The 12,688-nt window shown below is 42.1% G+C and overlaps 2 protein-coding genes across 3 annotated transcripts; one reads left to right on the forward strand and one right to left on the reverse strand.

Moving 5' to 3' along the window:
• Positions 1-4,789: 4,789 nt before the first annotated feature.
• LOC109965971 (nuclear factor 7, brain) lies at positions 4,790-7,620 on the reverse strand. 2 transcript variants are annotated; one of them, XM_020610463.1, is made up of 7 exons: positions 7,224-7,620; positions 7,047-7,130; positions 6,742-6,837; positions 6,440-6,670; positions 6,333-6,355; positions 6,134-6,252; positions 4,790-6,021 (listed from the first exon to the last, which is right to left on the reverse strand). In XM_020610463.1, exons 1-7 carry the CDS (start codon positions 7,443-7,445, stop codon positions 5,483-5,485), a joined length of 1,314 nt encoding a protein of 437 aa, XP_020466119.1. In that variant the 5' UTR covers positions 7,446-7,620; the 3' UTR covers positions 4,790-5,482. The 2 variants fall into 2 exon arrangements, with proteins under 2 accessions (XP_020466119.1, XP_020466118.1); XM_020610462.1 differs by having other exon boundaries at positions 7,047-7,620.
• Positions 7,621-8,831: 1,211 nt separating this feature from the next.
• On the forward strand, positions 8,832-11,699 carry tubb4bl (tubulin, beta 4B class IVb-like). The gene is made up of 4 exons (XM_020610552.1): positions 8,832-9,051; positions 9,814-9,922; positions 10,115-10,225; positions 10,343-11,699. The coding sequence occupies exons 1-4, from the start codon at positions 8,995-8,997 to the stop codon at positions 11,398-11,400; spliced, it is 1,335 nt and encodes a 444-aa protein (XP_020466208.1). The 5' UTR covers positions 8,832-8,994; the 3' UTR covers positions 11,401-11,699.
• Positions 11,700-12,688: the final 989 nt, after the last annotated feature.

The raw sequence follows: 12,688 nt of genomic DNA on the forward strand, positions 1-12,688 counted from the left end.
ATGGCGGTGGAAAGTCTATGACCGAAACCCATATACCAGGGAAAATCTCATACAGGCAATGGAACTGGTCTGTGGTGACATAAAGGTGCAGTCTTGTCAAGGCTGGATCCGCCACACCAGAGGGTTTTTTGCCCATTGCCTGGGATGGGACAACATTGCCTGTGACATAGATGAAGCCCTCTGGCCAGGCCCAGCTCAAAGACGTGATCCTGAGGCAGAATAATCTTTCTGATGTGTTTTTTTTTCCTTCTTCTTCTTCTTTTTTTTTTGATCGTAACATGGTTTTTTGGTAAATTCACTATATAATAAACTTTCTTTGTTGTAACTACATGTCCTGGATGCTGTGTTCTCCTTTTTTGATGTAGTGTCTAATGACTGAGCTGCAGTGTGTATATGACTGACCCATTTGTGTATGATCTGAAAGCATTGTTTGATTTTGAGTGCTGGTGACATGGTTTTGAAGCAATTGCTTGATTTTGCCAGACGAGTCAGAGGTTTTGTGAATTTAGTTTGAATATTTGGATTTGTGTTTAAGGTTTTGAGAAAATGAGTGATAGTTTCAAGAAATGTGTTTTAGCAATTCAGAAAAACTGTAAGACAAAATATGACATATGTCATTTACCCGGCTGGACCTCCAGGAGTTTGAGAAGGGAGAAAGTAGACTTAACATATCTCAGACTTTCCTGGAGAATTCACAGTAATATAAAATATCATGTCATGTCTGCAAAGTGTTTTTGGTGAGACCCTGCTCTGTGCAGACCACTACTGCCCCCCTTAACCAGTGAGAGGTAAAGCAACCACATTGCACTGTGCTACTGTTTGAGCCTTTCCATTAAATTTGCACATAAATGAGACAATAAATCTGTGTAGGTTTTGTCTTTGGAACACAGGAACATAACACTGAGTTCAACTCACCCAACTAGAGGCAGTTAAGCCCCCTGTTAAACAATCAATTCCAACAAACCCTGGCACATACTCACACAGACTTTACACAGTTATAAACAGAGACCTTTTCCACCTTCAGGTATTACAGTAAGTGGCACGTCTTCACTAACTGTACTGTTGTCCTTAAATGAATGAGTCAGAGAAAGGATACTTTTATTTTGATACCACTGATCATTGCTTAGATACTACTGACTTTTACACTTCGCTGCTCATTTTGTTTTTGTGCAACTGTGCTCAGCAGCTCTAGTAACAGGAGGAAAGGATGAAGGGCTGAGTGAAGATGACATATATCGCTCCAGAAGAGCCACGGCATCAACAAACCAGGATACTCCCTGAATCCACATGTCAAGTCCTGATTGACAACCTAGGAGACAAGGAAATGGCACAGTGGCAAACACATCTATAAACTCTGGCACAGTTCATTACCAGATCTTTGTAGCAGGTACCCATTCTTAACGCACTGCTGCTGAAACTATTTGAAGGCATCCTAGTAAAGAGTCTTGTGTAGGAAGAGTCACTATTTCCTCATGATGTCAAAAACTCCAGAAGATCCTCCCCCCGGTCAGCGTCAAATTCACGACACCTCATAGAACATATAAATGAATCCCTGAAACACACACTGATGTTTGCATTGCATCTATTACCCAACACAGAAGAAAACACCACACTGGTGAGTAAAATAAATAAAAAAAATAAACCAAAGAAAGAAAAAGAATCCATACAATTTAAACTTTTACAAAGCTCCTTATTTCATTTATGTTTTTGTAATTTCAGGTTACTTTGTAACCAAGTACATGTTCTTGAAGTAGAGGCAGGACTCAATTATTCGTCCATGGAAAGTGCATCAGTTTGATAATACTTACTGGAATTATTGCAGTTAATTTGTACTATTACATAAGAAAGAACTGCATTTTGCAAACAACTGTGGATATAATGTGGATGAATTGAATATAACTGGCTTTCCCCTCATGTTGCAGTTTCAAAATCAGGTTGTGACTGGAAACATTTTAGGTTCTAACTGAAGAGCTCATTAACTATGTTCAGTAGAAAGATATTAGAGTATTTCATGTATTTGAAGAAACCTGAGGAAGAAAGTTTATACTCTATGTAATACTTTATGAAAGCTGCAAAAACAGTGATAGTCAATAATTATCCTTGTCATTAATCAAACTTCTGAATGAAAAATCACATTTTAGATAGATAGATAGATAGATAGATAGATAGATAGATAGATAGATAGATAGATAGATAGATATAGAAAATATCTTCCTCACAAATAACAGGCAACTTAACTCTGACTACTTTAAGAATACATGTTAAACAGTAAGAGTACTGGTGGGTATTTAGCACCTAATTAAATGATCCAAAATACTTTTAATAGTGAGCTTTGTTTATTTTATTTTCAGTAGATATTCCTGAAGAAAAACACAATTGATTAAGTCTGCTGTCTCCAGGGACAAGCGTCTTTGGCATACAGCTTCATTCCGCCCTCAGTGTGATTAGTCCCACAGGTGTATGAGTGGCCTGAGGTCGAGTTGGCAGCAGACGGGAGGTTAGAAACATCATTCACTGAGGGAGCGAGGAGAGCAACACCATTTTAAAGCAGAACAGGCCCCTTGATGACTGAACAAGGAACAATCACAGCCTCTGGCTCCAATAGTCCATTCAGCTGAGGGAGCTCAGGTGTACTGCATGTGAGGACTCATGTTTTCAAAGAGGTCATGGAGATCAGCCTGGCTCAGAGTCTCAGAGCCCAGAAGAAAATCTGATATTTAGAGCCTGTATTAGAAAAACTGAAAAAACAAAAAAGTTTCCATGTGTGGTCTTCCTGTAGAGACCAGCGGCAGAGACACAGAGTTCAAGGCCCAGGACATCTATAATGATTCCAGTTATTATTTCATCAATCCAGCCATTATTAAATTTGTTTTCCAGGTTCCTGGCTTTTTCTGATCAGAAATTAGCTTTAGGAATATCTAAATATCATAAGCTGGCTTTTAAGAGCTTCAGGAAATTACCAAATTTCTATTGCCCATACCAGTGATAGTCTTAAGTGACTGTGTACGTGCAAAATGTGACCTTTGCCATTTCTGTTTGGTCATAGCTGCCCTTTTATTCTGTCGTGAAAGGGTGGTGCTTCTAACACGAGCCCCTTAAGTGGGTTAGATGTCCCTGCACAGAGGGAGTCACTGTTCCCAGAGGAGAGCCCATACAGAGGCAATAACAAGATAACAGCCTGAGGAGAAGCCCTGATGTTGTTTGCAACGTGTTTTTGCTCTCTGGGAAGTGTTAGTTTAACTCTACTGAGAATAAACTTCTCAGCATTTCAGAAACAAGGATTCTAATGAACAACAGTATGTTTGACATAACACAGTATCATTTGTGCTGAGCTAGAAAACAAGATTATAAAAGTATGCCCCTTAATAAACACCTGGCTTCAATGAGAGATTGTGTTAATTACAGTAAGTTAGTGAACGCTGTACAGTTGTACAGATTTTAAATAAGTGTTTCATGAACCCTGTTCTTATTCTTCCATCAGAGTCCTGGTTTTTACACTTGTAAAACATGGAGAGAAACGCATCTTCATCCCTTAACTCAACCTCTCACCTGATTCAACTCCTTCTCAATTCCACAACTGACATCAGTGTGACAGTAAAACCCTTCAGTGTGTTTGACGGGTGTGATCATCAGGTAGAGGCCGTTCTCTTTGACCTGACCCTGCAGTGCATCAACGTAGTTGTAGGAATCCCTGTCAACTTAATTGTCATTGCATTCCTCATCCACAATCGCAAGGAACCCTCCACTTCAGATATATTCTTGGGCTGCCTGGCTTTCATGGATGCCTACTTTGGTGTCATGACCCCCATTAACTTCCTTAATCTTTATTACTGGAACAGCAAAGGGGTATATTCCGCTGTGAAGTTCTCTTATGGTGTGAAAGACACCAGCGGCCCATTGTTCCTCTCCTGTATCTGCTTGGATCGATTTGTGGCTGTGCTCTTTCCAATTGCATTTGGGCAGCATAGAGATGTTAAGTACAGGATAAGCCTCTCAGCGCTTGTACTCTGCCTAACCTTTGTCTACTCAGCAGCCAAGGCTGTGGGAGGTATTCCCAACTTCGAGAAGGTGTTCACTTGTGAGATCCTGGTAACATTTACATGGATGGTTATTTGTAACATAAGCATCCTTTGGGCCCTGAAGAAGTCCCATGGTGCAGGGAAAGATGAGATGCACCCCATGAAGAAGAAGGCCTTCAAGACTGTGTATTCTATCCTTTGTATCATTGTGTTTAACTACCTGCCACCTGTAGCACTTTTCCCTTTTGAAGACCACTATGCCCCTGATGTGTTTCGCTGCTATGTGCAGCCAATGGGCTTTGCCTTCCTCAACATCAGTAGTACCATTCAGCCCCTTGTCTACCTTTCTCGTCTGGAGAAGATGCCGTTCCTCCCAGACACTTGTGTTAAAAAGCTCTGCACCTGTGTCTTGGCAGAGAACAGCAAAACCCGACCTGCAGAGCCCTCACCTGCCTAGGTTTATATGAGAATGTCATTCACACATTGAGCCCCATGGATGCTGTGTCTAGTGCCTCTACAAACACTGTGAGAGTAGGATCTGAACACTATAAATCTAATTGTCAATTTCTACACATGATATAGATTCTATTTATCATTATTTCAATCATTTTCCAAATGTTTCATTCAATTGAGAGCATTTTATGTAGAGTGTTATTGTAGTTAAACTTTTATGTAAAAATCATTCAATTTTAAAATGTGTATCAATAATGAGGCAATAAATGGAAACCCAACATTTTAAATAAATTTTAATTAATTGGAAAACTGTTTTCTTGTAAATTGTTTTTTTCTAAGCTTCAGCCTCCCTTTTACAGAAATCCTCCAAAGATTTCTTTGACTTTGGCGCCATCATGTGTGCAACAGAAATAAATCCATACATAATCCTTCCAGTACAGAGAACCTTTTGACCTTCTTGATGAATTAAACATACATCACTTCATAAAACTAAAGTTTAAGCACAAATCAAAGCCACCATGCAGCTACGCAAAAAACAATGTTTTCTAACAAGAGCACGTGTGATGTATATGTCTTAAGGTGCATGGTGCTGAACATGTAAAAAATAAACTCAGTGTATTATGGTAATGAACACAAAAATCTAAAATTCTCTTTGTCACACTTTAGTTTATTCAAACTCATCTATGAACTAACCTAAACTTCTTGATATTTATTTACATTAATCATACCTTTTCAACCTGACTCCCCTTTTTTAACAACTGAGAGCAATGCATGTTTAGTCAAGTATATTAGCAACTTAAGAACCAGAATGCTAATTTATTAGATAATGTGTTTTAAAAGAAGGATCCAGATGAAGAATACCATATCAAATATTTTCCAAGACTTCTGTCAGAATCATGAACATTAGGCCAGTCAATCCACCCAACCCAAATTTAGTTTTTCTATCAAAACAGGACCCCAACTGTGTGTGTGCGTGTGTGTTTAATGTAATTAATTAATCATTCATCCAGTTATTGATGCAACATTGTAACAAGTACCTTCTCTGGCATTATTCTCAATGGATGACTGCTCTGTGTGTAAAAATATGGAAGTAAAGGTTCAGTAAATGTGTGTATAAATGCATAAATAAGTGTATTTTCAGCAGGGTCAAAAAAAGATACTGTCCCCTTGTTGTAATCCAGTTGCACTTTGATTTGTTTGGGTGGTCTTGAAAGGGTCAGTGTGATGGGTGGAGACGTCATTGCCCTGAACTCTCCATCTCGGGAACATAAAGTCCAGAAACCATTTTCAGGCCGAGCTGAGAGCTCAGCATTCCTAGGTACAGACAAAGAGACCACCCCCAAGAGCCAGTCCTGATTACTTCCTGTTTCCACGACCCACTGGTGACTTCCTGAGCCAAGCGCAGTCATGGCTACCACTTCAGCGCTTATGTGGAAGCGCTCTGGGTTGTCAGGGCAATAGCTAGGCTGCTTTGAATAGTGGAAGGAAGTGAGGTTCTCAGACAGGATGAGGCAGGGGTGTGCTGTGTTTGGGTCCAAGGTCACTGGAGCTAACAGACATAAAATAAAATCAGACAGATCGGTGTAAAACGGGCTTTGGGTTGGACAATTCTGCTCTTTCAGCTTATGGGCCTAAAGAAAACTACAATGAAATGAACTTACTAAAGTCAATGTGCGCCAGCATTTTCTCCCATACTGCATACTTAAGGTTGCAGAGATGCTTGGTCACATCAATCAGTAACCCAGACATGTCGTCTGAACCAGGATCAGTGCTTTTGCATCTGTGAGAACAACAGGCATCTTAAAGTGAGAAAATAATGCATCAAAATAAGAGGGCAAATCCATAATCATGTTAACCTACCTGTCCTGAGTGTCTTTAAAATTCTGGAAAATAAAAAATACAGTGTCAAGGTGAAGGGTTTTTGGAAACATTGATTAAAAAGCTGAAGTAAAACAGACTGTGTGGACCTTCATCAAAACCATATCATCTTCCTTCAGCTGCTCCTGTACTACTGAGATGGTCTGTATGAGGGACAGAACCTCTGCAGAAAGTTCTTTGATCTTTTTCTTCATCCCTGAAATCTTCTCTTCTTCATCCTTTTTCACAGCTGCTAATCTGTCTGACTCTTCTTGGTAGAGGACCTGATGGAGCTGCTCAAACTGGCTCTTGATCAGTCTCTGTGTTTCCAGGGCTTGACTCTGAGGGAGATTATTACAAATTCTGACTTTTTATTTATAACAAACATGTAAGATTTGTCATTGCAGCTTACTTTGATGAACTCGAACATGTCCGCAGAAGCCTTCTGAATTGTTCTGAGGTGGTTCATTTTATCTTGCAAACTCTTGAGAGATAAAGCAAGTTCATCCTAAAAGTCAAAAATAGAATCATGTTTTTGAGTGCATTTGATATTTAATCCTGGGTGCATCACTAAAACAAACTGTGATGTTACAGTCAGGACAGACTTGTGGAACAGCATTTTGCCTTTAGGTGTTACCATAAAAACAGCAGGGTCTGTTCAGCAAGTTGTTGCTAAAGAGTAACTGTTAAACATATTGTTATGATTATGTTCCTTACCTTGCAATCCAGCATTGCCTCTTCTATGGGTGCACAGTCATGGATCTTGTGCAGTTTGGAAGACTGACACACCACACAGATGGGCTGTTTGTCAACCAAACAGTAGAGTTTTAACTTCTCCCCATGCAGATTACAGTTAATCATTTCTTCCCCCAGCACTGAACTCTGCCTCCTGACCTGCAGAAGAGCCTCACAGACATTCTTCAGAGCCAAATTGCAGGGAGGACTGGACTTGGAGGCTCGTTTCCTGCACACTGGACACTCACGCAACCCTGTGTCCCAACAACGCTTCAGACAGCTCCTGCAGAAGCTGTGGCTACATGACAGCAAAACAGGGTCTGTAAAGATGTCACAACACACTGGGCATGTAAGATCCTCCTCTGGAAGTGACATGGTCATTACCTTGTTGAGTACAATAAAGTAAATCCACAGTTCCAAACAGCATACAGTAAGTCCTCAGGGTTAAGTCCTTAATGAGTCCTCTGTCAGCGACAACAACATTTTTTAGTTAAACTTGTGTCAGAATGTTCTGTCTATTGTTCTTGACATGAAGTAGCAAATGCTCTTGGTTTTCCTGCGCATGAACTTAAACTGCAGCTGTGTGGAAAAAATGCTGTATGTAAAAGGGCTGAGAAACAGGAAATAAAGCCCTATTGGCCAACTGCTGCAGTGCTTAAAAGTGGTTGGTAACTTGCTCCGTGTTTGGAATGTAATCATACAGGATATGAGTGTGAACGTTTCAGTACGGACATCCATGTCATCAGCCTGAGGGTACACACTAGCAAACGTTTTAAATCTACTTCTTATTTCGTGGTCTAACCCATTTAGGACACTGGGGATGGCAAGGCAAAAACAAAACACTACTGATAATTTCATGCATCCTTGAATTTTGAAGCATTGCTTCCCAAAACTCCTGCTGTGTTCACAGTATGATTTGTAGCTTTTAGCAGATGGGTTTAACCCAAACTGGCTAAACCAACTCATAACCTCACACTGAAGCAGAGGCAATGTTTTCTTTTCTGAAAAAAGACTGCAATCCAAGAAAAGCAGCTTATAAAATAAGCAGCAGCCAAAAATAGATAAAAGAATGTTCTGAGCATTGAATCTGAGTCTACTAAAAAGAAGAGGCATTGCACTCATGTGGGTGCAGGTTGTTACTCCAAGTGACATGTTTTTATAATACTATTGTAGGTGTGTTTCTGATTCTGAAAGTCAAAACCCAATAGTGCACAGTAGAGTATCTGTATTTAGGTGGTAGGGCAGTGAATAGTTAGTGCTCAGATACAGTTGGTACATTGTAAGCTTTGTATGTTACTGTCCTTGTCCTTTCAAGCTGATGCTGACAGATGTAGATTTATTGGGAGAATAATGATCTCAGTGGACACATTGTGTTAAAAATGCACTGTGACCTTGATGCTGTGGTGTGCGTGCCTGCTTACACGCTTGGGGTATTCAGTCTTCCTGGTGTTAGATGCCGGTCACTAGGTAAATCATTGAATATTGGAGTGCGATTAGGTTAAGTGTTAGAGTAAGGGTTAAGGTCAGGCAAGTGTAAGTGGTTAAGGTTAGTGTGTGTGTGTGTGTGTGTGTGTGTGTGTGTGTGTGTGTGTGACTTATTAGCAGATTCAAATAAAGTAGGCGATCTAAATGTGTGTGTGAACGGGGTGGTGTTGGTGTACTCATGGAGAGTAGGGAGAATCTCACTGCTGACTAATGCAGCACCGCGCATCCTATCCGTCATTTCCACGGATCTCGGTTTCTCCCTCTCTCCTCCGGTCTTTGGTTACCATGGCGATGACGTCAAGTTGCACCACCGATTCAGCCCAGTAGACGGTCTTAGAGGCGGCGCAACGCATCCCGGGCAATCGACTGCAGAAATCATCATCCCGTGAATCCCTGCTGCACAGATTATCCCCTACTCGGCCATCTTCGAGTCCATTTATCCAAAATGCGCGAAATTGTGCATTTGCAAGCCGGTCAGTGCGGAAACCAGATCGGAGCCAAGGTATTTTTCTTTTTTTTTCACTCTCTCTTCGTTTTGCTATCTGGTTAGACGTGTGCAGACGTTCGTGGAGGCGAAAGGAGCCCTCTAATCCATCCTCCAAGAATTCACTAGAGAAAACGACACGCGTCGTCTTCTCACCGTGCAGTGAATAAAATGAAAATCATACACGACATAGCTCTTTTCTTTGCTTTTCTCTGCAGGACTCAAGATGCAGGCACGCATTGAGCTATGCAATAGACAAAACGTTTATGTAATAGGCATAACATTTATTTGATTATAATTGCATGCAAAGTGGCCCTGGATATTTCTGCCTGTTGAGGCGAGTAATGAAAGCGATCCTGTGTTTCTGTGTTGTAGCAGGATGCATCCTGTGTTTCTGTGTTGTAGCAGGATGCATCCTTATTGCCGCTGTAGGATCTGCTCCCCTCCCCCTCCAAATTTATGACCCAGTTTTGCCTAGCTGCAGTTAAAAATGGCCTATTTCTAAAAATAACTCGTGTACTACTTTTTCTATTTTAACATTAGAAGGATTATAGCTTTAGTACTGCTTGTTAACCCTTAATATTATAGCATTTTCTTATAGCATCGAATACGTAGACTGTCTGTATTTCAGAGAAATAGACTGCACTAATGTGTTGCTTTAAATGTTGATGTCTGCATACTGTTAAATTAAACGATTTTGTATTATATGTATTATTTTACCCCAGGCTAAATTAACACCTGTCTCTCCCTCCTCTCCTACCACACTCATTGATTTATCAGTTCTGGGAGGTGATCAGTGATGAGCATGGCATTGATCCTACTGGAACCTACCATGGCGACAGTGATCTACAGCTAGACAGGATCAGCGTCTATTACAATGAGGCCACAGGTAGGCTCAAGATTCAGCTATGATGCACAACAGAGCAAAGTGAACAGCCTCTTCCTTCCCTTTATTCACCCAGATTTACTACTATGTAGAATGATTTGTGCACATTCCTGTTCTACATTAAACACATCAAGCTTAACAGGCTCTTAAGTTTTATATAGAAGGACGCTGTTGATCCATTTCAACTGATTTCAGGTGGAATGTATGTGCCCCGAGCCATCCTGGTGGATCTGGAGCCTGGTACAATGGATTCAGTCAGGTCTGGTCCCTTCGGGCAGATTTTCAGACCTGACAATTTTGTCTTTGGTAAGGTTATGTGAATTTAGTGACATACCTGTAATCACATAAGTGTACATTTTTTGTTGACTACGTTTCTTACACCACCTCATTAAAGTGTAATATTCAAACTACAATTGATTGTAGGCCAGAGTGGAGCTGGAAACAACTGGGCCAAGGGTCACTACACTGAGGGAGCCGAGCTGGTGGACTCTGTCCTGGACGTAGTGAGGAAAGAGGCGGAGAGTTGTGACTGCCTTCAGGGCTTCCAGCTGACTCACTCCCTGGGTGGTGGTACTGGCTCTGGCATGGGCACCTTGCTCATCAGCAAAATCCGTGAGGAGTACCCTGATCGTATCATGAACACCTTCAGCGTGGTGCCTTCTCCTAAGGTGTCCGACACTGTGGTGGAGCCCTACAATGCCACCCTCTCTGTCCACCAGCTGGTAGAGAACACAGATGAAACCTACTGCATTGACAATGAAGCTCTCTATGACATCTGCTTCCGCACACTTAAACTCACGACTCCTACCTATGGAGATCTCAATCATTTAGTCTCCGCCACCATGAGTGGGGTGACCACCTGTCTCCGTTTCCCTGGCCAGCTCAACGCTGATCTTCGTAAGCTGGCTGTCAACATGGTGCCCTTCCCTCGTCTGCATTTCTTCATGCCAGGCTTCGCCCCCCTCACCAGCAGGGGCAGCCAGCAGTACCGCTCCTTGTCTGTGCCCGAGCTCACCCAGCAGATGTTTGACGCCAAGAACATGATGGCTGCTTGTGACCCACGTCATGGCCGCTACCTCACTGTAGCTGCAGTATTCAGGGGCCGTATGTCCATGAAGGAGGTGGATGAGCAGATGTTGAATGTGCAGAACAAGAACAGCAGTTACTTTGTTGAATGGATCCCAAACAATGTGAAGACTGCTGTCTGTGACATCCCACCCCGTGGCCTCAAAATGTCTGCCACTTTCATTGGCAACAGCACAGCTATCCAGGAGCTGTTCAAGCGCATCTCTGAGCAGTTCACCGCCATGTTCCGTCGTAAGGCCTTCCTCCACTGGTACACCGGTGAGGGCATGGATGAGATGGAGTTCACTGAGGCAGAGAGCAACATGAACGACCTGGTGTCCGAGTACCAGCAGTATCAGGACGCCACTGCTGAGGAGGGCGAGTTTGAGGAAGAGGGAGAGGAGGAGGTTGCCTAAAACCTCAGCTTACTCAGCTGCCAACCCACATTTCACCTCACCCATCCCCCAATTCCATCCTTTTCATCTCTCTTCATCATGAATTGAAAAACTGTCACTATCTAGATCACTATTGCTCTGGTGTTAGGCATTGACGTTAACTGACCCTAGTAAAGTTTTGGTTTAAATGTTTTGTGTGTTGTGATTGCACTGAATTATTGGCATCGATGCATCTGTCCTGTCATTGCTTTGCCAAATTCAAATCAATTGATTTTAACTGTGAAACCTTGAAACTGGAGAATGATTAAAGTTTGATTTAAAGGGCACTTTTACTGCCTCTGTCTTGTTATTGATTCATTTTTGTGGCCTGACATTACAGAGCTCGCAGCACTTCAGTGTCCTGCAATATGGTGACATGTGAAGTGCGTCTCAGTTCAACATCTGGCCCATTTTGAGGGTGACAAGATGATTATTGTGATCCATAAAAATATGTTTATTTTAAAAAAATATTTTCTGGAATTATAGAATTGTCATTTGTCTGGAAGCAACTTGAACTTTGAATACAGCCTATGAAAATGGTCATAGTCATGTGGTAAACATGCTGAAAGTTAAGACTAAGTCTGATGAAACGTGGTCTCTGAGGTTCACATAAGAGCAATTTCCTTTAATCGTATTTGCTCTCACGTCCTTTTGGTGTACACCTGGATCGATGCACTCAACAAACTTCAGTCCGAGTCCACTAACTTCTTGATTTAATTCTATTTCTTTCCCATTTTTAATATATGGCCTACACTGATATACATTTGAATTCGTGTCCATAGAAATCAGTATGATTTGTACCAAGTGATGTATACAGAGGAGGTGATGTTAAAGCAAAAAAAAAAAACCTGTGCTGTGATGTAAATAATGTTAAAATGAACAATTTCTCTATCCATCCATCCATTTTCCTCCGCTTATCCGGGACCGGGTCGCGGGGACAGCAGTCTAAGCAAAGATGCCCAGACTTCCCTCTCTCCAGACACTTCCTCCAGCTCCTCCGGGGGAATGCAGAGGCGTCCCCAGGCCAGCTGAGAGTCCCTCCAGCGTGTCCTGGGTCTTCCCCAGTGCCTCCTCTTGGTGGGACATGCCCGGAACACCTCCCTAGGAAGGCACCCAGGAGGCATCCAAAACAGATGCCCGAGCCACCTCAGCTGGCTCCTCTCGATGTGGAGGAGCAGCGGTTCTACTCTGAGCTCCTCCCGGGTGACCGAGCTCCTCACCCTATCTCTAAGGGTGCGCCCGGCCGCCCTGCGGAGAAAGCTCATTTCGG

This window comes from Monopterus albus, unplaced genomic scaffold, assembly GCF_001952655.1.
Source record: "Monopterus albus unplaced genomic scaffold, M_albus_1.0 scaffold105.1, whole genome shotgun sequence".
In the NCBI taxonomy this organism is placed as follows: domain Eukaryota; kingdom Metazoa; phylum Chordata; class Actinopteri; order Synbranchiformes; family Synbranchidae; genus Monopterus; species Monopterus albus.

Coding starts and splice junctions, on each gene's coding strand:
- LOC109965971 (XM_020610462.1), bottom strand. CDS start 7,445: ATGACCATGTCACTTCCAGAGGAGGATCTTACATGCCCAGTGTGTTGT. Junction 6,356..6,439: donor ATGATATGGTTTTGATGAAG/GTCCACACAGTC, acceptor TTTATTTTCCAG/AATTTTAAAGACACTCAGGA. Junction 6,253..6,332: donor TTTAAAGACACTCAGGACAG/GTAGGTTAACAT, acceptor TTGTTCTCACAG/ATGCAAAAGCACTGATCCTG.
- tubb4bl (XM_020610552.1), top strand. CDS start 8,995: ATGCGCGAAATTGTGCATTTGCAAGCCGGTCAGTGCGGAAACCAGATC. Junction 9,052..9,813: donor GAAACCAGATCGGAGCCAAG/GTATTTTTCTTT, acceptor TTGATTTATCAG/TTCTGGGAGGTGATCAGTGA. Junction 9,923..10,114: donor CTATTACAATGAGGCCACAG/GTAGGCTCAAGA, acceptor AACTGATTTCAG/GTGGAATGTATGTGCCCCGA.